Consider the following 25,391-nt stretch of genomic DNA (forward strand, 5'->3'; position numbering starts at 1 on the left):
CCTTGGAGAAGAGCAGCAGGAAACTCATCCAGGGACACTGGAGAGTTTTTATGAGCGAGAAATTGCTTTTATAAGAAACCATGAGACACTTTTTACCGCAGCCAAGGCAGAGTATTTAACCAAGAACCTGAAAACTGAACAACAAAACCTGGCAAACACATGCCAAACACAACAACTGTCTGGCACTCACCACTTCGGAGATAAACATGAAACCCTGTAGGACACTTTAAAGGGACTAGTTTTTATGAAGTGCTTAACACTCAAATTCAAAGAGGACATAAAAAATTGTAGGTAATGCTTACATCTATCAAAGAGGCCTCACACACTGAGCACCCAAAAATCAACAATGTACTTTAAATGCATGCTGGTGTGCTACCGATTTAAATTGCTTTCTTAGATTCATATCCAAGTGCTTCACTTAGCCCTAGTGACTCCTCTTCTCACATCCTCTGCTCTTGACAATGAAACTGCTGGTATTTTAACAGCACCTGTGAGATTATGGGTCTCTCAATACATCCAGCTTCAGAAATCCAGAGTAAAAAAATCTCATTTTCAGCAGCCTGAAGGTTGGAAGTTTCCCCTCTCTCACGTCCTGCCTTCCTCAGCTGTGTGGTCCAGCCGGCACAGAGCACCACAGGAACAAGGACCTGTCTGAAGACTCTTCTGTGGGTCACCTCTTCTTCTCCTGGGAACTGCAGAGGCCCTCAAGCCAGAATCATCACAGGACAATGCTTGACCCTTATTGCCTGTCTCAGTCAGGGTCATGGGGTGCCTCTTTAAGGTTTTTCAGTATCTTTGTTTTCCTCCTTTTCTCCATGGCATAGCAAGGGTGTTCCCAGCACTCACACAACTCACCCAGGCCTCCCTTGTTCCTAAATGACCAGGACAGCTTGGGAGGACCAACAGTTTTGTTTTCTCATGAAACAAGAGGCTGTAGCAGTAGGCTGTCATACCAGTCTCGACACCAAAACAGAAAAAGGTAAAGAAGCAGAAGTCAAGTCCCCTAACCCGTGAGCACACATCCCTCCTGCACCAAAAGGAGGGGAAAAGCATTGTACGGGCAGGAGTGCCTCCTCCCCCGAGCTGGTCCCAGGGTGGAGAGGGCTGCAGGAACAGACTCTCCAGAGTCAGGGAGATGGGTGCACCAACAAGGGCACAGGGTCCCACATGAGGTCCTGCTGTCTCAACACTCTACCTCCAGCAGCATCCAAGAGCACAGCCAGGGAAAAGGGAGTCTAGCACAAACCTGCAGTGATACATCCCCAAAATACGCTTCCAGCAATTTGCAGCCAGGAGCTTCCTACACCACAGTTGTTGTTTTCAGTCTGGCCTTTTGAAAACAGGCTTTATGCCACTTTTTTTCCTAGCAGTTTAAAAGCAAGTTCATTTCAATACTAAGTTTTTCAAAGCATTAAAAAAAAAAAAAAAAAAAATTAACACACACTAAAAGTCGTTGTGCAACTTGACGCTATTTTGGGTCATGCTGGATTTGCCACACTCTCTCTGGTCCACACATGCTGCTTCTACTTGCACGTGGAGGACACACTCAGCATATTTTAATCAGCAAATACTGACGGAACATGCACATTTTATCAGACAAGGATATCCAATTCATGCAACGCATTTCAAGCAAGACAAGCGTTAAAAGCTTAGCAACAAAGGCGTTGAATGTCAAACAGGTCTAGATGGCTTTTGCAGCTCTGAGTCAGAAAAGCACCAGAGCATCCTTTGGGATGCCGGTCTAGGAGCACGGCATACTGTGAATGTACAGCAGATAGTCTGGCTTGTGCAAGAAGGACTTTGGTGGAGCTAAACCAAGATCTTAGTGGCTTACCATGAAAAAACCAGCCCCCAGCCTTACACTGAGCCTAACTCCCTCAGCTGCACTTTACACTATATAACACCTTGACTGTTGCAATTACATATCCAGAAATGAAACCACATTGACATGCCAGGCAGCTTGAATCTTCACCTTTCTAACCCTGGACTATTTTGTTGTTCATATGTAGGCTTTAATTGCAGTTGTGAAATAGGTGGCCAGCCTTGTGATGTGCTAGCAGGTACGTACCCTGTTTTGCCCTGGGTAGGAGGAGAGGTGTTTGGATTCCAGCACTGCTGATCCTGCCCTGTCTTACAAACACAACTGGGGAGGAGGGGACAGAAGCATCTCAAGGGAGAAACCTGCAGACTGCAAACAGCTTGGAAAGAGGGAGCAAGAGCAAGGCAAATCCTTGGGGGACACACAGCTCAATGAAACAGCCCCTCGCTGTCACTCCTATTTGCTACGTGTGCTACACATGGGAAAAGATTCTGTGAACTGCCAAAGGCAAGGTAGCATGCAACGACTGCAGCATGGCCAGGCACAACCCCTGCGGCAGGTCACGTACTCCATCCCCAGGCCTGGGATCTCCCTAGCATGGAGGAAAAGGATCCCACGATAAGCAGCTGCCCTGCAGTTTCTAAGGGCGCTTATCCTTCCTGGTAATGTCATGGCCTTTTCCATCATCCCCGGCTCCCCATGCACTAAGCAAGGTTACAGCACGCAACAGACCTTTCAGCTAGATCCCAGGTTCATAGCCTATACCAGCCACAGCCAACCTGCAAGGCATTTTCTTTCCCATCACATCTTGGAGTGACATTTCTAGTTAGAAACACCTTAAACCGTTTATCACAGCAGTATCAAGGCTCTGCCTCTCTGTCCAGCTCACCCTAGCTATCCTCACAGGCAGAGCTGACCAGATTTCATTCATCCAAGCCCCCCATGGTGGTTGAATGAGATGAGTGACCCCGACTCCACGTGCTGCCTAGCTCTTGTCACCTAACTGTGGCCCAACCTTTATCTTCTCTAAAGGCGTTAAAAATGCTTCGTGTTGAGACACAAAGACACCCCACTACCTGAGTGGTATCACGCTCCTGCTCCAGGTCACTGTGGTGCCAGTCCCATCAGTGCATATGTTTTAGGAGAACAGGGTGTCTTACTCTTGGGAAAACTCTCTAGCCCTTTTATTCTGAATCAAGCACAGCACATTATCCACATCATGTGCGGATCAGCCAGGAACCCAGAAGTCAAACTGGAAGAGGTCTGGGTGAAGACCTCAGCTGCTTGTGGAAACAGATGCATCCCACTTACCCGAACACATACTCAAAGCCTGCCTCAGCACTGAGAGGCAGACACACACATTTGTCCCGTAAGAAAGTCTTTACCTCTCATGGTGCAGGACATCTACTGACAGGCCTGTCATGTTTTAATGGCTGAAACATCACAGCAGTGACCGCTCACACAGAATGCCAAATATTTTGCAATGCTGGTCTGATTCCTTCCATGGGTCCCTCTCTCAGTGGTGGTACAAGGCACGGCAGCTTAGCACCCTTTCGTCTTCCCTGTACAACCTACTATGCCCTCACTTTGTAGGTGGTGGCAAAGAGCTAGCTGTGCTCCTGTCTACTGCAGTACGCCAGGGCCTGCCGTGTTGTCTGCTACAGAGATCAGACCCACCACTTGGGAGAAGCGAGGAGCAATGAGGACATTATTACCTCCCACTGTCTGAGCAGAGCACAGAAGAGACACTATTTGAAGAAAGAGAAAATCACAAACAGCTGCAAGCCGATGAGTCACACAGACGTATGTTAGCTGCTACTTTAAAAGACTCCAGAACAAAAAAATTAGGTACATGAAAAAAACAGATCGTCAACCTGTGTCAGTCCACAAGCTCCAGTGAAGTTGCTGAGCCACTGATCTGCAGCAGCCGAGACTGACATGGTATGTTATAGGAAGTGGTTAAACCAAGCGATCGTGGCAGAGCTTTGCATTTTCAGTGAGGCTCCACTCCATCACTGCTGATGGAAGTCACAATCATATCCCAAGCAGGCCGTTTTCTAAATACTGTCACTAAGGACTGGAGACAGTGACCTTCCCTGGCTGTATCTGGAGAGAGGTCTTGGTCTGAAGGGAGACACAAGTGTCCTCCAAATTGCAAGGGAAACATCCTGATGAAAACAGCATTAAATATTCAGGGTCCAGCCCCTCTCAACTGCTCAGCTCTTTCATCTTTCACTCACATTTAATTCACATGAACCAACCCCACTTGCAAGCTAAGCAGATAATTTTATTCCTTCAGCATTTATTTGCAGGTTAGCTGCTGGGCAACGCTGCAAGTGCCCTTTGTCAATTCAGACTCACCACCTGTCTAAAACTATTTTCAAGCTACAAAAGGACAAGAGGGATGCCAAGTTTGGGGTCTACAGAACTTGACTTGGCATCTGTTCAAGCCAGAAAGAGCATAACAGCATCCAATAGGATGCTGAGGACAAGGGTCCTCCCCGCAGCTCTCTGAGCAATGATCAGTGTCTTTGGGTTCCTCTCAAATATTTTGCCTACAAATTCTGGATCTGCAAACCTTGGCTTAGATCTGGGACTATTTTTAGAAGCTTGAATAAAAAGCAGTCATCCAGTGGAGAGCTTTTCACTTCCCATTTTAGACATTACATCCTTAGCCCGAATGTAATCACTAGGAGAGCTGTTCAAGGTCAACTCATATTTCAGTCATCACATCACCCCACTCCACCTTTGCCCTGATGTCTCACCAGACTTGTCCCAAGAGCTGGTGTCTTAAGTTGAATGTGAAAGGTCTGCACCCCCTACTCACCCGTCTTTGGAGAGGTGATGCCGGAAGAAGTCATTGGCTGCCAGTTTGATAGCCTTTTCTGGTGTCACTAGAGTCAGGTTCACTGCAGCCCCTGGGCAAGGAAAAGAGGAAAAGACCATTGGAGAATGAGACTAAAGGAACCATTAACTGGATCCTTCAGAAGTGTCTTCCAACTCCTGCTCAAAACCAAGGACTGAAGAAGGAGAGCTCCCAATGCACCAAAGGGGTTTAGAAACATGAAACACCACTGGAAATTAATAGGATTTCTGCCTCCCAACACCTTGGGTTTTGGAAAACATCCGCTGATGTGTTTCTACTCCATTTGCAATATGTTTTCTGTAATTTCTTTAGCTTCACTACTACCTCCCACTATGCATACATGCATCCTCTTCTCTCATCGAAGGATGCATGCCTATGAATCCAGAAAGATGCAGATCAGACATTCAAGAAAGGAGTATAAGTTGGATTAATAACCAGTCCCAGCTCCTTTGTAAATATTTTGTGATGCACTCCTTTGCAGGTATTTTGTGATACTGAGAAGCAAAAGCTCCCTGCCTCACCTTCTTGCTAGTGTCCCTACCCCACCACAACCAAAACCAGAGCAGCTTGCTTACCAGGCAGCCCAGAAAAGGCAGAGCCATTGAAAGACCTGGAGGCTGGTTGAAGTCATCTGCACAGAAGCCAGCCAGCTCTAGACCAACCCTTGGAGTTAAGTGGCTTCCCTTGTATATCTCCACTGGGTGTCACCCTCAGAGCAGCCACCGTTGAAATGGCTTTTTGTCCACCACAAGCTGCAGCATGCAGAAATTCCCTTCGAGCACGGTGGCAAGGCTTGCCAGGGGACCTGGGGTGTAAACAAGCCTTGGCTCCCCCACCACCCGCTGGAGTGCCCTTTTGTCAGAAGCAACAAGCGGCAAATCCCTGTATTGTGCCTGCCACAATGAAAGGTCTGCATGGCCTGGCTGGCTGCTGTGGGCCATGGACACCAGCATTAGTGCAACACAGCGGCTGGGAGGCAGCTTTCAAGCTGCCCTAGGGGAAATGAGGTGAGGGGAGGGCCAGTCCGTTCTGAGCATACTGGATTTTGCACCATTAGATTAATGTTCCAGAATATTCTCCTCCCTTTAAATCTTATGGCTCAAAAAGTCCTCCAGTGCAGGACCACAAGCTCTCCCTGCCTGCACTGAAGCATACTGAGCTCCAAGCCCTCTGGAAGAGCTTCACTTGAGACTTGCTAACGGCCTATGAACACCTTTGCAAGGACAAACACAAATACTAGGGTATACCTTTTGCATTTATGCTTGCTGTAGAGATTTAAACAACTTGCCCCAAAGCTCCATTTGCCAAAGAGAAGTAGACAGAGAAGCCTGCACTCCCACTAGGCTCCGAAGACCTGGCAGGGTTCATTTTCAGGAGGTTTGAACACAAGTTGACAGGAGCTGTAAGGGCTCACCACACCTAAGAAAGGCAACTCAATTCTCCGTTCCTCAGGATGGACTCCCCTCCCTGCATAAATTATTAAAGAACTCCTAAATTAGACATGGAATGACATAGGTTTAGGGGGACTTTCCTCAGATTAGGAAGCAAAGTCGCAACTGGGACTTCTGGGACCAGTACAACTGGGACCAGGACATGGGAATCCTTGGCTCCACATCCTCTGCTCAGCAGACACATCTCCATCACGTGGGAAATCACAGCAAGAAAACAGACAGCCTTTGCTGGGCAGGCCTGGGCAGCCCAACGCATCTTCCCCTCTTCCAACTGCCACGTTCAGATTTTGCAGAAAATACAGAGTAATGGTGCCTTGTAGCAAGCTAAGCCAATGCATTGATTCCACGCTGGCCATGACATCCAACAAAAGCCATCATCTTCTACGGGAGCCAAATTAACTACCTGGGGAGCAGGGCAGCCCTCTCACACTCCTGGGTTTTTGCAAACTTTTAAGCGTACCAGTGATTGTGCTGCTTCAGTTTGATGTGCTTCCTACACATCGTGTCCCCCCGCCATGGCTCTTGCATGTGATGAGAAGCCACACAGACATGACCCTCATGCTCTACCTCCACCATTTAATGTCAATCATATCAGGATCTACAAAGCAAATCCACACAGCCTGATTTTTAAGTGGAAGTGGCTACCCACAAAGTGTTTCCTCTAATGCCAAGTTGAAGACAACTTCAACCCCACTCCTAATGGCTAGAAACTAAAATACCTGTACATTACTGACATGCACCATGAATAACATTTCCTTGGAAAAACAAGGAGAGAAGAAGAAAAAAAAAAAAAAAAAAAAAAGAATAAAACCCCTAATGTAATACCAGTGCAAAGGGTTCATAGAAAGAAAGAAAATAAACTCCAAGCCATAAAGTAAGAAAGGTAAGCGAGAAGTAGCCTTCCACGTGCTGACCTCCTCCAGGAACCAGGAGGCTTTCACAGCAATTTTTCCTTCAATTGCAAATAAAGTAGAAGGTAAAACCACACAATATACAGAGAAAAGTTAATGAACCTGGGTTTTCTCCTACATCTTTGATATTTTCAGTAAAGCTGCTTAGCAGAGAGTGGATAATCCCTGTCCTCAATAATCCATAAGAGCTCCAATTCACTGGAGGAGGAGAAATTAAATACTTCAGCTGCTGGCTGTATGCTTTCCACTGCATTTTCTACCTTTTTTACACAATCTCACAGCTCTTCAATTCTAGCTATGCCAATGACTATCTCCTTAATTAAAGCGAACCTTGGCCTATAGGCTACGTGTACCAGAAGCAATGACAGACAAACAGAATGCAAAAATAAATTGCAATCATTAAAAAATAAAAAGTATTTTGAAAAGAAGCATGGAAGCACTACAAAGAACGAAATCAAGTAGAGGCAAAACCAGTTGTTCGCCAAATGAACTTGTAAGTGCCCTCTTCTCACTGAGCCTTGGGTTTTGTTATTAAAACACATTTCTCACAGAAGGCCTTATATACCACCAGCAACCTACATAACAGGGGGACTGAGTCATCCCCAGTGCGGCACTGGTGCATGTGGGAGGTATTATTAGCAGAGGCCAGGGAAGGTTGCCACACTACTGTAGCTAAGCTGCAGCTAACCTCCAAATGTCATCAACTGCAAAGGATATTTCCCCAGCCTGGTCTAGGTCTTTGGCTCCCGCCAGCTAGGCTAAACAGCTGGGCTGCAAGTAGCAGTGGGACTTTCCAGGATGCGTGCTGGGATCTATAGATGGCTTCTGGATGGACTGTAGCAGGGAGCGGAGAGAGCACCTCTCCAAGGTCTCCTTCCACTGGTATCCACATGGTCCAGGAGCCTACAGGCACCATGGGTTCCTTCCCTTGGCATCACGTCTGAAGGAAGCACACTGTCATCCCTTGAGCACAGACAGGGCTAGGCAGCACCACTCAGCTTTGAGACATTGCTGCTACCTAGGTGTCACGGAGCAAACATGGGAAAAAATCCTCCTCCTCTTCCTCCTCCAAACAAACCCAAGAATCCCTGTAACTTTTGTGGAAGAACTTGAGAGAAATGTTGGGATTGCCTTATTCATCACACAATTCACTATGGGCTACTCATACAGAGCAAGGACTGCCTGCCCACAAGCACCCCTTCAGAGATGATTTGCAGAAAAGCATGCTACAAGCTCAAGCCTCTCTCCTGTCTGCACTGAGGAGCTTTGATTCACACGTGAAGGAGACCTGAAGTCACACAGTCGGGATGGCTGCGCCCAAGCAGACCCTTTCTGTCTTCCGACAGAAGCCAAGTGCCCTGCAGGGACGACTGATGCACTTGTGACTCCTCCGTGGGGCACAGCAGCTGCCACTTTAGCACATTAACATATAATCCTCCCAATTTCAGCTTAAAGGCTGAAAATAAGAGCTTGTGAGTCATACAGCAACTTCTGCTGGGGAACGGGGACAGATGGAGGGAGCAGGAACCAATCCCACCATCTGATTTCCATCTTCCCCTGTCTGCAAGGCTGAGCCGTCTCTTTACCTTCTTCACAGAAAAGCACTTGCATTCTTCACGAATCTTGGATGTATTTTACCTGCCCATCTTCTTCCTGAGAGGGAGGGAAGGGCTGCTAATGTCAGCTCACAGAACTGAGGCCTAGAGACCAGGATTGCTGTACTTGGAGGACTCACCTTTGCACCCTGACCATGCTGAAACATCTATGAATTTCTGGAAGGAGCTGGAGCTATTCACAAAAGCCCTCTCCAAATCCAGCTCCCCATTTAATAGTGAGAGGTGACAAGTAAATTCAAGCCACTATATGCTCCCTGAACAGAGGGGGTACAAAGGTAGTGGGACACGGACCAAGTTGACCAGGCTCATTATGGCTGGGAAAAGCAAGAGCTATGCAAAACCCTCTGCACCCTTTGAGATTTCTGCTTGGGAGTGAAAAGGGGACTGGAGATGCACATCCCCGCCACCACCCTACGCCTTATAGGACTGAGCTGTCTCTCCCAAAAGCCCTGATGGGTCTTACAGTCTCCCCTGTAAGTTTCCAGGAACAGCTTCTTCCTTGCGCTCCCCAGCAAGCAGCCTGCCACTGCATACTTACAGCCAAAGTTAATGCAGGCTCCCTTCCTGGCTAGGAACACAGTAGCAGCCAGCTTCTGGGAAAAATCAAGGGGGAACACGTCACTGCTAGCACTGAAGATGGAGCTTGCCAGGGTTCCTCGGGGTTATTTGTCTTGTTGCCCAGTCCCAGGAAAGCTGGTGCGAAGCAGCCAATCCATCCCCGGCATCCACCCCACTCCCCCGAAACACCCACCAGCAAGTTGGGCAAGAGACACTGCCTCAACAGCCAGTGCCTGCTCCCAGGATGGCCGGCCGCGGCGTCTGTGTTTCCTTAGGAGCTATGGAAGAAGCGGCAAGAGACGCTACTGCTGCCAACAGCAAGGCACCAGCATCTCCGGACTCCCGCTTGAAAAAAACAAGAGCAAGGACTCACTTAATCAAAGCAGTACTTTAATCAGGCTTTATCAGTGAATGAGTGCCACAAAGAATGCTATCTGAACAGCTCAGAGATAAAAACTGCATATTCGGGCAATTGAATACCAGTATATAAAATGAACCAGAGTTCAGTGTCAGCTAAGCCAGTTGGACTGTGCTGAAAGCCAAGAAGTTATTCCACGTTTTCCTCTGCCACGAGTAAAGTCAGAATTTGGCCTGCTGTTCCTCTCTCCTCAAAATCTTTAAAAAATTTCAAGGATTTTGTGTTTAAACCAGAAAAGGCATGTCAACTGAGGAACTCACTGCTGCAACAGACAGCCTAAGCCAAAGAGCCAGGAGATTTCTAGCAGGTTAGCAAACAACGACCAAACAGCTGAAGCTCCATCATGAGCCAAGCTCTGATTTTCTTACCACCCCAAGGGAGGTTTTTTCTGGGGACAGGTTATTTTTAATTTTTTTTTTTAAATTACAGCTTGTCTTAATACTTGAACAAAGCACTCAGGCATGCTTGAGAAACAGCTAGTTTTGGAGACAAGCTACCGACTAGATGGGACAGCAGGCCTGACCACGTTGGTGGCAGGCATTGACATAAATTCAATCACCAGCCAGAAAGTAAGACACTTCAAGTTTGCTACTGCCCTTCTGACAAAAGCTACCGTGCCCAAGCTGGGAAACACACACATACAGTCCTGAAACAAAGTCCAGCAGCTTCACTTAAACTGCTAGTAAAGATGAACTTCAGTAAACGATAAGGTTTAATACCGAAACAGCCATGGGAAGGACTCAAGCCCTCAATGGTAGAGAGCAGACACCTGGCGTGGAGGAGTTTATTTTCAGAAACAGCTGCACCTTTCAACATCTTAGGATATTGCTAAGTTATTGCTTTATACGCCAGAGAATATGAGCTTTTCCTCCCACTTATGCACCAGTGCTTCCAACGCAAAAGCTGCGCTGTGCCTGACTCAGCTTTACTTACCTCTGTACATGCCAAAGTAGCCTTCCGACCGAATTGTTTTAATGAGGCAGTCAGACCTGCAAACAAAACAGAAAGAGATAAACCACAGGAGCTCAAAGGTGGGTGAGACCAGAAAAAAACAAAGCAAATCTCTTGGAGTGGTTTTCATTTACGATCTGTCAGCAAAACCCTGAGCCGAGAAGGGAACCGCGTCAGCCACTGAACGCACCACTGTTCAGGCCTGAGTCCGATTTCAGCCCCTAATTCACAGGGGCTTTGAAACCCCCGGCTCACCCTGCACGCGCTGCCTGCTTTCTAGAAACACGAAAGGGAAAAATGTCACTGCAAGGGCTGTTTATCCAGGGTCCCCTGTGGCAAACGCACATGAGATGCTCTAACAAGCAGATCCCCGTGCACGTGTTTTTAAATCCAGCTCTGGAAGGGAAATAAGGGGGGCCAAAACCCCCAGTGCTGACTTGCTTGACTTACTCCATGAAATTCGACACAAGGCACACAAACACTAGATGACCTGAACGCTCAGTCATCTGTGACCTCCCGTGCAGATTAAAGCAGTTACTTTTAACACATCGGGTCCCACAGCAGGCAGCAAGCGCTCCGGCTCTCGCCCTGGGGAGAGCGTGACAGGGTGCTGCGGAGAACCGCTCCAAAAGGAAAACTGTCACCTTCTTTGTTTCAGTTACATTTACTGCAAATGGGAAAACTGTGCAGAGCGCCAGAATAGCTCAAAGCCTTTTGAAGGCACAGACACACACCTAACAAATCCAGAGGTGCAGTTCAGGAAGGCAGCGCAGATCCCCTGGCAGTTTCCCTCTCTAGACCACGGCTGTATGAAGCCCGGGTGCTTGCTGAAGGCTGCTTTGGGGTCTTTGGGAAGGGACAGCACTTGCTGTGGCCATAGGGGAAGGAAGAGGCGCACATGCATGCATGCGTACATAATTAAGGAACAAAAGGCTCTTTAAAGTAGTAATCAGGGAAGTGTAGCTGATGAAAACAAGAATACATTTCTAAGAGATCTGGCAACACAAGGAGTAAACTTCATCTCCGCTCTGTAGTAGGGGTGAGGTGGGAGAGAAGGAAATACCGAGTTCCCTAGAGGACTTTATGGCCCTACTTGGGTCAAGACTGTTTTAGGGTGCCCTGTGTTATTTGTGAAGAGCCCATCCTACATTGCTGCCAGTCACGGCAATGAGTTTCCCCTCTCTGCTGGGACTCCCCACACCCTTTGGGACCCCATCTTTCACCCACACCACCCCAGCTCCTGCAGCTTGCACGCACCCATCTTGTTCTTGGGAGCAGCCTCCCCAACGCATGTGCAAGCCCCAGAAATCTCGGAGCACCTTTCTCCTATGCCCTCCATCAAGCTCTTCCACTGCAATGCTGGAGGCAAGGCGTTTTCCCCGAGCCAGCAGTGCTGCTTTGAACAAGCCACGGCAGAGAGGGGAGCAGGAAGAGCTGCTCCCCACCACGCTCATGCAGCCCTGCTGCCTCACCCTAAGGCTTGCACGTCACTCCCAGCCCCTCCAGCTGCAGCAGAACAAGATGGAGCCAAGGCCGTGCCCAGCTCCTTTCTCTCCCTGGAAAAAAGGAGCCAACAGCCAACTAAAATTATACATAACCTACCTGGGGCAGCGCAGCCAAAAGCCCAGCTCTCTCCAGCCCTCAGGACTGCTCCAAAGCATCTTTGGCTCTTTCAGGGAAAAGGCTCCCCTGATGCCAAAGGTCTCTCGAGCTGAGCAGAAGGCAGGCATGCTGACATGAAAGCAACACAGCCAATATTTTAAGTGAACTTGCTGCCTTCCTAGGTGTTCAGCAGACACCTTTGAGATCTGGTATCAATGGGCATACACTATTTCCTGAAAAATAAGCCCCTGTAACTGGGGAGCTCAGACAAGCCCTCCCAAATCCCTAGTTAACATAAGGGTGTCTCTGAAGACATGCTCCATGCATGGTAACAGCATCCTCTTAGTGCCTTTCCCTTGCTTGCTTAGGCAGGACACAGGATGGCCTGGTGTCATCTAGAGGATGCGTTATCCCCATTACTTCCTTGTCCCTACTGGCCCCTCGGCCCCCAAAAGACCCTTTCACTTATCCCCACCAGCCCAAGCTCACTTTCCCTACAGCTGATGCCAATGCCAGAACACCTCCAGCATTACTCATTCACATCCAGGCTTTGTCACAGATTTTTAGGAGGAGGCAGCTCAAACATACAGGGTAAATCCTGTGTATTCCTTAGTGGCACCTCATCCCACAACAACTCCTGGCTATGGAACAGAACTGCACTCAACTGCTAGAGGTTAAAAGCCTCCAGAGATGAGGCATCCTGGCATGCACTCCCAAGGGGAGCCTACAAATCCTCCATCCTGCCTGAACTCCTGTTGCTGTTGCCTATCAGGTCAGGGGGAGAAGCAATCCTCAGGGAGAAGCAATCCGCAGCAGTGGCAGCAGGACACAACAAAAAGGAGAGGCACGGCAAGATGGGAGGCCATGTCCTGCCAGCATGCCTGGGCACACAAACAATGCAGGGAGCGGAAAGCGCTGTAACTGTCAAGGCACCAGTCTGCCGTGGCACACCAGAGCCTACAGCCTAAGCTCATGCGTAACTACATGTCGTCAGCTAGAGCAAGGAGGCCCAGAGACTAAAACCAACAACACACAGAGCATTTCCTTCCTATTCCCACTCTGTCTCAAATTCTCCTGGGCAGGAAAGAAGAAGATAGAAGTGTGGAGGAGCAGGGAGCAGGTAACACTACTTCTGAACAAAGTGGCAGGAGGACAGGATGCACATCATCAGTCCCAGTCCCTTCTACCCCGTCAATGCCACCAGTACTTTTGGAAAACTAAGGCCTGACTCTGCTTCTTAGGATAAAGCATCTTGTGCTGAGTGTGGTGCACATTCCCGCAGCAGATACACAGGCCTAAGCATCCCACACAAATCCCAGGTGAATTTGGTGGGCTGGATGTATTCATGCTTTTCCTACAGCTTGTAGCACTTGATTTTTTTGGACATAGGACTGCTGGCATAACTATAGCATGTATCAACCTGTGATCCTTCAAATAGTCTGCATGCAAATGCTCTAGACTGGGAATGGGTGACTGCAAACACATTGCTCCCAAGCAAGGGATGCAAACATATGTGCCCTCTGCAGAGATCTCGCCTGCTGGGCTCAGCAGCCTGAACGGCTGCTTTATCTGCTCTAGCACAGTTTGGTTGAAGATTGTCCCCTGGCTCTCCTGGGGGCAGCCCAGTTCCTAGAAATGCTGAACTCACCTGGAAGAGGTAACAAAGTGGAAGGACTCCCCACCAAAAGCCCCAGGGGATGCTGCCCGTGCAGGCGGTACTCACATGCTGGTGTACATCCGCTGGCCATTCTGCTGGTTCTGCAGGCGAGTTTTTGCCAGGTCAATGGGAAATACACAGGTGACCCCAATCAGCCCAGCTATCCCTCCATTGATCAGCTTGGCAGGTAAACTGTAAGGGGACGAGATGCAGAGAAATAGATGTCTTAACACTGGGAAAATGTCAGGGGAGGGAAAGAGGAAAGAATGGAGCTCTTTTGCATGACCAGAGTTAACACATCGCTGTGCGACAAGGCTGTCCCCCAACCCAGCACAAAGGGAGCTCTACCTCAAGGCAAAGCTTGGCCCTTGCTGTACATACACGGGAGGAGGGGAAAGCAGCACATAGCATCAGGACGAATCACTGATGAGTGGAGTGGAGCCAAACAGCTAAGCCACACACCGCTAAGAGCAAGGAAAAACCGAACGGTTTGTTGTCCCTAGAGGAGAAAAGACAGAGTGCTGGACCGTCTACCACGTGGACAGACTTCAGTTACGGCCTGATGGCATCCAAGCCAGCAGGTTTACTGGCAAATGCTTTTCAGCACTGCAATCAGATACGCATCTAACGAGAGGTTCGTGACACGTCAGCTGCTACCATCATGTGGGAACGAGCCCAGCAGAAGCACCCAGCTGGCAGACGAGGAGCAGACGGCTGCAGCTCCAGGAAATTGTTTCCAGACCCACGGCCCGGGGCGAGGGGAACACACACAAACCAATAGCCTGGCGAAACCACTGGACTGGCAGCCTGCACAGCCGCAGATGCAGAGATGTGAGCTCATACCTCTCGGGGAAATCTAAACCTGGCTGGCTGCACGTGCTTCCAAAACGCTGGGCTTTTTCCACTCGCCTTTGTGTTCCCACAGGGAATTCTTGCAAGTGGCACCGAGTGAAAGCCAGATCAGCTAAACATGGGTTCCCAGCAAATTCAATTATGAAAAATGCACAGCACTTACATGCTCAATAAACCACTACACACAGAGACAAAGGAAGCCTGTTTGAGTCAGCTCCCTCCAATAAAGCACAGGATATGGCTCCCTGAACACAGGATGTGTCGGATATTAAACTGATAGCTGACAGCAGTCCTAGATTACAGCCAGATGAGCCGGCGAGGCTGAGTCCTCCCACAGGGGGAACAGGCACACTGCCTTTCATGACGGTGACATGATGCTCTGGATGGGGGCACAGACTGCATTACCCACTTGAAGCAGCAGCGGTGGGGCTGGCCATGGCATAGTGGGGTAAGGCTCTGCAAACACATTCCCCTGCCAGCGGCATTGCAGAGTGCTCTGCATCGAAGGGCAACTGCAGAGAGGATCAATAACTGGCCATGCTGAAAGAGCTGCCTTTCAGCTCCAGGCTCAGGGTTTCAACTTGAGGTCTCCCCGGGGGAAGCAGGCAAAAGAGGGGTGAAAAAATAATAAAGTCTTTGCCCGCAAGTGCTAAGCATGACCTGGACACTCCAGGAAATTCCTTTCAGCCTCTGCTCTCCTGCAGCCACAGCTCCTTCCTCCTCAACACCCGCACCAATACAACACACACATGCAGCCCCAGGGCTGGCACAGCTGGAAGAAGAGGTGCCAAAGACAGGCAGACACACCTGAGCTCAGCCCACACCCCCAAATGAGACAGTGCTGACCAAGATTAAATCAAGCACAGCACGTTAGGAAGGCAGGCCCAAATCAGTGCATGAGCTCAGCACAGGGCCAGACTGCAAGATCTCACCAGCTCGAGACTCTGTTGCCTCGGGGATCTTTGCACCACAGCCTGAGAAGTTTGCCTGCAAACTCCTACACTCAACTTGTTCTCAGGACATGGGAAAAATTTTCAAACAGTAAGCTTCACATCATGGCGCTCTCCTTAATTAACCCACAGTCACACTGAAAGAGGAGGTTAGACCAGATAAAAGCGTGTCAGGATGGAGGCACCACTGAGAAGGAGGGTGTTTCAAGACAGGATCACATCAGCCTCCCCACCCCAAATTCAGCTCTGAAGTCACTGCTGGCAGGTCACAGCCTGCAAGGCACAACCAGTGCCCCCTTCCAGCCTCAGCACTGTCATCGCTTCTCTAAGTGTCCCTGAAACACCCGGGGCAGGCAGACATTTGCCTCTCTCAACATGTTCCAACAGTGAAATCACCACAGGGCTTATATCAGGTGGGAGTGAGACACAGACACATAGCAAACACCTTGCCTGCTGGCACCATAAGTGCAAAAGATTCCCCAATTTCAGCACAGACCTCAGCAATAAAGGGGGATAGTCTGATGTGCCTGGGCAAGCCAAAAATTTGGGCAACGTGGGCTGCAGAGAGCCTCTCACTCTGTGGGTGAGAAACCCTTGCTCAACACCCCCGTCGCACCCGAATCCATCATCCAGGTTCCCCCATGCAAACTGCACAGGGATATTAGCACAGATGGACTATGCAGCAGTATCCATCGAGACACTGAGATCAAGTTCCACATGCACTGCTGCAGAAATGCAATGCCCTTGATCTCACCTTGCAGCAAACCCCTGCTGTGGATTTTAATCTTTTGGTTTCAATCTTGTTTTGCTAAGGGATGACAGATACACGCTGCAAGGGAAGAGGGGTTCAGTAGATGCTCCAAGCTTAAACAGATCTCCTTGGCTTGGCTGTCTGTGACTGCTGCAGACTTTTGGTTGCATAGATGGGAGAGATGACCTAAGCAGGAGAGGTGAGGGATTTGGGGCACAGAGAAGAACTTGAGACAGAGGGCATTGCACCCTGAATCAAAAGCTTTTCCCCTTGTGACTAAGTCATCCCACTTTTCACCTCAGTGCTCTCTTCTCCCTCATGGGATGAGAATCCACCCTGCCTGGTCTCTCTGTCCTATTTAGCTTCTGCACAGCTATTGCCTCTCACTACCTAGGTGCTCAGGGCTTAGTGAAATGGGGACAACACAGGCTAGCATACAAATAAAGCCATTTGCTCAGTTTAACATGAGACGGGATAGAAAGGCATCCCAGTTCTCCTAGTGCTCCTCTTCAGTCCTTTTCACTAGTCCCTGTAGCCAGCAAGCTCCTGTTCATACTGCCAAGAGCACATCGGAGGGGCTCGGGGAGATCTTGGAGGATGCATCTCTCCTTCCTTCAAAATACCAAGCTTCAAGTGGCCACAGACATCTGGTCCTTTTGCTCTGCTGAGGCTATCAGGGACATACACTCATCAGGCTCCATGGAGGTGAATCTCAGCGTGTCCTTCATGGGTGTAAGAGAAGAGTGCCAAGTGCTCTCCAAATTGGGTAACTGATGACAGTCAAATTTAGGCACATGAACACTCCAAAATGCTGTCTTGTTATCAGCGCAGCTCAGGACTGTTTTCATTTGCAGAAGGCAGGCACACAGGAAGATATCCTAATCATGGCAAACGCTAAGAAGGGGCAGCCCTCTTGCCTGTAGCATTCAGGCATTGCCAAGTCCTGGCCCTCTGTCACCAGGTTTCATTCACCCACTGACCTTCTTGTCCTGAACTGGTAGTCTGGAAAAGTAGATGTTAGAAGAGGACCACAAAAAACCCACAGGAATCCCACAGCATGTAGGAGTCATTTATCTGGGGCAACTTCACAAGCAGCAGAAAGTTAAACCCATGTGCAGGACTGTGCAGATCCACCCGACACAGCTCTTAGGAAGCTAAGGGTACAACTGTATCTTTCCAGAAAACGCATCCCAATTCATTTCCAGGGAGGACTCAAATCCAGCCTTTGCATATGTCAGGACCAATGAACGCTCTTAAGTTCCTACTGTGCACTTAAGTGTCACTAATTATTGTTGGTACTTCATGTTCCTGCAATCACTCAAGCATTGACTGGCTTTAGGAGAAGGGCACAAGGCTGCATCTACATGGACTTTGTAATTACAAGCACTGCATCCTCAGCTGGTCAAGGAGCTGGCTTTGCTCCCTTGATGTCAGCAAGCTGAAGTCAGCAGGTCAAGATGACCTTTGAAAGAGGAAGCAAAAAGGAACAGACTCATGCAGGGTAAAAAGCAGAAGACAGAAAGAAAAAGGCAGTCAGAAAAAAGAACTGAAGAAATCAGGTGATTTCCTCCAACATCCTGTATCACAAAAGGGATTAAGTTTGAAATACTTTAAAAGAAAAATCTAAAGCACAACCAACAACTCAAAAATTTTTTAAAAAAAGTTACCTGATCTGTTTATCAGCCATTTAATTCAAACTTGATCTTGTTAAGAAATGAATCTGTTCCTTCAAGTCGTTCTTTAATTTCTTTTTCAGTCACTTCTTTTTCACTTCAGTTTCTTCCTGGGAAAGGAGAGAAAGACACCAAGGAGACAAAGTTGAGATACTAACACTCTTTCTGAAGCTCAGGTCCTACTGGGTAGGCTGCAGGGGGAGGCCAGCTGAGGAACAAGTGACTTAAAGGAGCACCTGGTCTCCTCAGAGAGGAGACTGAGCTCCAGAGGGAGTCTTATAAATGTGTGTGTATATAAATATACAAGCACATACGGAGGGAAAAGCTGCCAGAGTTGTCAGGCTCCAGCAGCACGTGAGGAAGGGCAGCAGCCAGGCAGTGCACGAGCTCTGCCCAGCATCCAGGACAGCAGTACTCTCACAGCTCTCTCCAACTCAAGGGAGCATTTCACACTGCACCGTGTGGACCTCCAACCCTCTGCAGGTCCACCCAGCCACACCAAGACAATCAATTCAAGACCTGTTCAGCACTACCCTCCAACACATATGTGCTGTTTCTAAAGGACAGTCTTCAAAAACCTGCTCCTCTAGTGCTTACAATCCTTCCTCTATTTCCCAGCCCAAATGGACAGCCCATGCTCAGTCTTGTGCCAACATTGTCTTTTAAGTAGTGCCTCTCCCTCCCCAAGCTATTGGTGTAATTTTGCCCTTTGGACCGCTCCTTTCAGCACAGTGCCTCCTGGCACAGCACTGAAGCTCCAAGCCTGCACAAAACGGTTCTCTCTAAGACTCCTAGTTGCTACTGTTTAACAGAAGCTGGTAGAAGTCACCACACAAAGAAACCTGGACACCAGAGACAATTTTAGAAGTGGCCACAACCTTCAGCTTTCTGGAGGTGCCCTTGTCTCCTCCTTACCTCCAACCTGAGAATCAGGTGCCCCATGCTTTCCTCAGGCATCTCAGCAGCACTCAGCCACTCTCCTCTCTCTCCTGTTCCAGCTGCCACCTGGGTGGCAAGCCAGAAGCAGAGGAGATATCTTTGCCCTTTGCCTCTGGAATGAAATTTGCCCCTTAATTGCAGATTGCCTAAACCACATAGAATCTCACATCCAACAAGGTGGCTTTCAGGCTCGCACTTCTGCTCTGGAGATACAACCTGAGGGCCAGAGGCGTTCCTGAGAATAAGAGGTCCCTTAAAGTGTAAAGAGCTGGTGATGGTGCAAACATGTATGGGAAGGAGAGGGGGTGAGGTTACACACAGTTCAGCACTGACCTGCTCCCCTCCCTGTTACATCAAGTGCCAAGGACGGGGCAGCATGAAGGCATTTGCAGTGTCCCAGACTTGGACGACAGGAGACTAAAACTGCCTTTTCTGGAGTCCTGCATTCAGCCAAAGCCATGAGCACACGGAGCTTGCTAAGGAAAGGGGCTCGTCTCCAAAACACTGCACATGAACCTCATCCGCTACACTACACTATTACACTCTCCATCCCTCCTGTGACCCCTCTTCAAACAGTTTACCTGATCTCGACTAATCCATGGAGGCAGACCTTAAAAATCTCCAGATCAGCTAAGTTTGCACTTTCCAAGTGAAAAATCGCTTAGACCTTTCACTGTGTGTGCCTTCATATGCATGTTCACAAGAGTAGTTTGTTTCAGGTTAATCTAATTCTCTATCAATTCAACCAGAATAAGAACAAAATATAAAAATATAGGGAGACCAGTTGCTGAAAGCCTCTAACCCTGGCATAAACAAGCCCTGAACCATGAAAACTCACTAGATAATGTCTATACCCTCAATAGGATATTTGTATTTATTAAGGCAGCAGCTCTGACAAAATACATGCACCGTGTGGTCCTGACACCCCGCTCCAAGCTCTGGCAAACTCCCCCCTTGTTGCCCCTGCTGCCCCCTTCCCTGCGCGGGGGCATCCAGGAGGCTAGGCACCCATTGCAAAGGGCAACGCAAGAGAAGACAGCAAGGCTGCTAATATTCACCACTGTCCGGTAGCTCAAAGAGTGAGAGAGACCAAGATGGACACACAAACGTATCACAGGGCTGTTTCTTACCTGTTGACGCAAGTAGGGTGATGGGAGTGAGGGAAGACGGTACCGCACTGAGAGGGACAGCTGGGTTTAGCTCTCTCCTCTCTTTTTTTCTGCACAACCTGGGCACCGCTTTTGGCTTCAGCTCTCCGCCTGCCCAGTAACTGCAGAGCCCTCCCCAGCCTTCCGACTCAGCTGGAAACTGCTGCTGCTTCCCACCGGAGAATGGATGCTCCTGCTGCAGCTGCACAGCAGGAAGGAGTAAAAAAAACCTTCCTGGGTATAAAACCAGGCAAAGTTACAGGCTTTCTTAGTGCACGAAGACCCAAGCAGGCAACAGGCTGTACAGCCAGCAAATGCCAGCACTAGTATCATCTCCCCTAACAAAAGCTACTCAGCTCGCGGATGAACGAGGGGAAGCAAGTGATGTGATCATTTTACAGCAGACACCAGCAGCTGGTAACTGTTTATACAGCACGTGGCACAGCAGAGGCCTGAATGTCCATGGCCAGGGGATTTTAATGCATTCAGGGATTTTAACGCACTGAAGTGGAAAGCTTATTTGAGCTCTGTTTGTTTAAACAGAGCTCCAGCGAACAACCATTTACAAAACAAACCCAAAGTCATGGCAAACTCTATCTGAGCACTTTGCTGTAATCTACAGAACTCCCCGAGTCCCTTAAAAGATGGTGAATGATGAAGCCTCCAGCACCCTGGCCAGGGAGCTCCTCGGGAGAGCCAGACCCCAGTCCCGCCCAGGGCAGGAAAATAGCTGCTACAGGCCTGCAGTCTGAGAGGACAAAAAATACCAGATGGGAAGAGAATGGTGGTAATTTTTTAAAGATATTTAAAAAACAAATCCAGAACAACATTATGCATTTAACCTAGAAAGGAAAGAAATTAAGTAGAGACCTAAGTATATCTCCCCAGGAGCATGGTGCTCTCAGGAGCCAAAAAATGCAAACAAAAGCAGGCAAGCAAAGCTTCTGCAGCCAAGCAGGTGTGTAGCTCCAGGGCTTCCTATGGGAGCAGGGCTTGCATCTGGCCAGGAAACCTCCCATCAGCACCTGCACTGAGGCAGCAGACAAGCCAGCAGCACCAAAAAGGTGCTGATATCTCAGAAAGTCTCCATACGGTTAAAGTTCACAGCCAGGTGGACAGCGGCACTGCTGGAACTGGGAACCTGCATGGCACGAGGAGCAGGGGAGCCAGGAAGAAACTGGTAGTGGGTGGGCAGGGGAAGCGATCTGCCAGAGACCTACCTCAAAGCCAAAGAAGCTGAGCAGCCCTCACAGAAGGGGGGACCTAAATTGTACATCCCATAATTAAGAGAGCGAGAGCTGCATGGGTGATGAATTACATGGCGTTAATTCCTTCCTAGAGTGCTGTTAACACAGCTAGGCACAGATTAATGCCCCATTACTCACGCACCAGGATGTCCCTTCTATATTTATTGAAACGATCAAGCAAATTAGTTTCAGAGCAATGCGGGCACTGCAGCATGGGGAATCGCCTCCGTGCTAGGTGAAGAAGTGGCGCCAACGGCCCAAAGCCCATGCTGCAGCACGCAGATAGCCCAAGAGCCTCCTCAACTCGGCCTCTCCCTTTTCCCAGCTCCCAAAACCCAGCTCCAGAGAGCGACAGAGTAGCCAGACTGGGGATACTACAACGCAAACCTAGCCAGCTTTGGATGTATCTGGTCCTCACGGCCTTGGCCACTGGCAAAATGGTCCTAATTTGCTCCCCTGCCTTGCCACACACACTCATACACCTATGCTACCCAGACAGTAAGGTTTTCTCCAGGATGGCCAACCTTTGCACACTGCGGACTTGCTGCACTCCTAACCAGCCTTGGGCACGGGGCTGGACTCTCAACCTTCGCTTCTTACCTTATCACCTGAAGGAAAAGTGCTTACCAGAGAATCACAGCCCAGCTTGGGGCATGGAGGGGAGCACACATGCCATGTGTGCCACCGGCAAGTTTGGATGGAGATACAGGCACCCAGCATCTCCACAAGCCATGACATCACGGGAGAAGGAACAGGTTAAGCTTACCCACTCCTCTTTGACCACGCTCATCGCATCTATTGCCACTGCACTGCCCTATGGCTGTGGGTTGCTACCTCTACCCCCAGATGCCCCTGCTCTGCCCACAATCTGACCTTGGGGGTCCCCACAGCTCAGCACCCTCCTTCTTGTCCTGCTCTCCCCCTGCCAGGCCAGAGCCACCGCTGGCATCCTCCAAGCCAGCCGCGGGCTCCCAGTCCACCAGCTCCCCCAGTCCTGCCAGCAGCCCCCCCGCCCCGAGGCCAGCTCTTTGCTTCTGCCCTCTGCCAGCCCTCCCATTTCCAGGCTCTCCCCTCCCCAGCAGCCCCACTCTGCAGCTGAGCACAGCCTCTCGGGTGCAGACTGTCAGACGTGCCAATTTATCTGAGCACACGCAGGCTGCCATTTTGACAGAAGACCTGTAGCCAACGTCAGCTGGCGCTTCGGCCGAAGGAAGCAATCCCATCCTCTCCCTACACCCAAACATGTGTTCCCATCCCTGCTTTCCTGCCAGCACAAACATTTGTGCAGAGCGATCGGGCAGGGATGAGACAGAACTGGAGGTCAGCACATGCTGGAGCTGTCACTGAAAGCAAACATTCAAACTACAACCTTGACGTGAAAATAAACAGTAGAAGGGGAAGACAGGACTCCCTTCCACATATTTCCATTTGTCTTGAGGGCAGATAAACTCAGTGACCCAGCCAGAGAAGCCGACATCAAGAAGCAGGGCTCAGAGGGTGAGAGGAGGGAGCAAAGCTGTGCCAGCATCCACTGTGTCGAGAGGACATAGCCACGCGACCGACGACAGTCAGAGAAGGGGCGGGGGGGAAGCAATCGGCAACTAATACCTGCTGGGAGAGGAAGAACCCTCTGGGATTAGCGCACCGCTTTCCTTCACAGCACAAACGCGTTCAAAGGTGTGGACACCCTGGCAAGTTTTGCTAACGACTGAAGCAAAGCTGCCATCGCAACTATAAGGTTTAAGGAGTGCAAACTGAACTGCAAGTATTTCCTGAGAGAAGCTGCTTTCTAGATGTGTGCTGGGCACAAAGCACACAAGGGGGTCAGCACCAGGAAACCTCACCTGGGGGGAAGCTGTCGACTTGGCTCTCACCTGCCCAGGACATTTTGGGATAGAGGGGATGGAGGGAATTGGTGGCAGTTTCATCTCTGCTGCTCGCTTGCCCTTAGACTCTCAAAAGCAGGGACTGCCATGAATTTCCTCGCAGCACAGGCAGGGCATTAGTCCTCAACAGAACAAAGTGGCTCTTGAACACACTGGTGGACGCTCCCCCACCGCCACACACTGTCACCTCCCCGGCTGCGCAGCAGGACAGCGCAGCCCCTTTGTACTGTTCTGCCACCAGGCAGAAGCCCCGGGCCTGCAGACGCAAACTCACCTGCCTTGTGGTCAGCGGCTGACTGTCCCTGTATGACGCTGGGCTTTGAAAGCGCCAAGCCCAGGGCAGGTCCCCTCCTTTCCTCAGGTGAAAAAAGGCCAAAGTCCCAGTGGGGAGGTGCCACGCCACTTGCCTGCACCATTGGCTGCTTGCACCCCCGTGGGGACGGGCTCAGTGGCACAGCGCCCGCTCAGCTTGCAAGACAGCAGGGATGCTGAGCCCCAGCATGCAGGGTGCTCGCTCCTCCTTCCTGACAGCCCCCCATAAGAGCAGAGCCCTCAGCTCCTGCAGCCCCTTCCATCCTCCACGACTTACCTCTGCCTTGTGCGTCTTCCCTCCCACTGGCTGCTCGGGATGGGTGTCCCCCAGCACCCTCCTATCTACAGCCAAAAATGCCAGAGCACATTCGCAGTGAAAACAGTCAGGCTGGCACCCTTGCAAAACAGCAGGCAAACTTTGCCCCCTTATCTGGCCTCCATGCTCCTTGCAAACTGGGCTCAGTCTGGGGAGCCTTAACTTCTCCATGCTGCGAGACCTTGTGATGATAGAAGAACACCTCAAAACATCTCCCTCATGCCACAAAGAAATAGGCACGTTCCCTGGTGGTGCAGGACAGTCCCCAGGCTGAGGGCACATCATTATACACAAAACAAACACAGGTGGTGGCAGTATAGGTTTACCTGGATGCTCACAGAGAGGAAAAAGAGGACCAAAACTCCTGATTAGCAGCAAAGGCTCCTGAGCTCTCATTCCAGCTCCGTCACTGATTTGCCCTTTACCTTCAGACAGGATTTCCAGCCACAGCTGGCAGTCTGAGGAACACCTTGCTCCCATGACAACATTCCAGCTTAGCAGAGGCACTTGCCCTGACCACATCCTTTACCTATCCGGGCCAGTGTAGTTGCCCGTAACACTGCTACAGGAGAGGAGCCACAACAGGGCCACGGTGGAAGTGGTGTCACAGGGGACAATCCTGCAAGCCCCTAGGACTACAGCAATGTCCTATATTCTGATACTGCATACACAGTGCCACAACTATCCTCTTCCCTGGGATTTACTTGAGATTACAGGAAATTCAGAGACCTCATTTATCTTCACACAACGGCTGTCAAGAAGACAAAACAGAGACAGCAGAGACTGGCCTTGGAAACACAGCCACCTCCACCAGGGAGAGGGCTCAGCACTCAAGAGCTTCTTTTGAGCTGGTCCAACCAACCCTCCCATCTCAGAGACGAAAGTCCCACCGTGTGCTGGAGGCAGCTTGCGCTCTCACTCTCTCTCTCTCCAGATTTGCCTTCTGGCCTCAGTCACTGGGATCACCTCAATGCAAAGCAAAAGAGTTACCCAAGACATCAGACACTTTACTGCACCTACCAACAATCCCTCTGTCTGCTTGGCCTCAGCCACACTGGGAAAAGCCAACCTAGCTGCCAATTCCAAAGCAAGGATCAGAGTGAGTGGAGCAGCTGGTATTACTGGAAAGAAAGGGGATAAAAAAGCAGGAAAGGAGGTGGGGATCCTCCTGCCTCCGGGCAGTACGAGCAGGAGGAACACATCCGGTTTTCCCACGCTCTCCCCTCTGGGCTCTCCATCTTGCTGGAAGCGACAGGCTGTCCCCCCACTCCCAGTACAGCATCATGCAACTTTGCCTGCTTTGAGAAACCTTAAGCAATAAGTCAAGACAACAAGCATCTTCCGTTACCTCTGTGAGAGCTAAGGCTTGGAAAAAGGCCTCCAAAAGGCACTGTGAGAAGAAAGAGAAGTGCCTTCCTGACCTGGAGAGCTTCGCCAGGCCAAACAACCAGCAACTGGCTTAGATTAG

At 49.8% G+C, this 25,391-nt stretch overlaps 1 protein-coding gene across 1 annotated transcript in view; it reads right to left on the minus strand.

Moving 5' to 3' along the window:
* SLC25A22 (solute carrier family 25 member 22) overlaps positions 1–25,391 on the minus strand; it is a 51,005-nt gene that overhangs the window by 9,984 nt on the left and 15,630 nt on the right. Inside the window, exons 2-5 of the mRNA XM_082316847.1 lie at positions 18,070–18,185; positions 13,916–14,041; positions 10,573–10,628; positions 4,647–4,737 (exon numbers count right to left, since the gene is read on the minus strand). Of these exons, the coding sequence (XP_082172973.1) occupies positions 4,647–4,737; positions 10,573–10,628; positions 13,916–14,041; positions 18,070–18,089 (293 nt within the window). The 5' untranslated portion in view covers positions 18,090–18,185. The remainder of the gene's footprint in view (positions 1–4,646; positions 4,738–10,572; positions 10,629–13,915; positions 14,042–18,069; positions 18,186–25,391) is intronic.

This window comes from Platalea leucorodia, assembly GCF_965183815.1.
Source record: "Platalea leucorodia genome assembly, chromosome: 7".
In the NCBI taxonomy this organism is placed as follows: Eukaryota; Metazoa; Chordata; class Aves; order Pelecaniformes; family Threskiornithidae; genus Platalea; species Platalea leucorodia.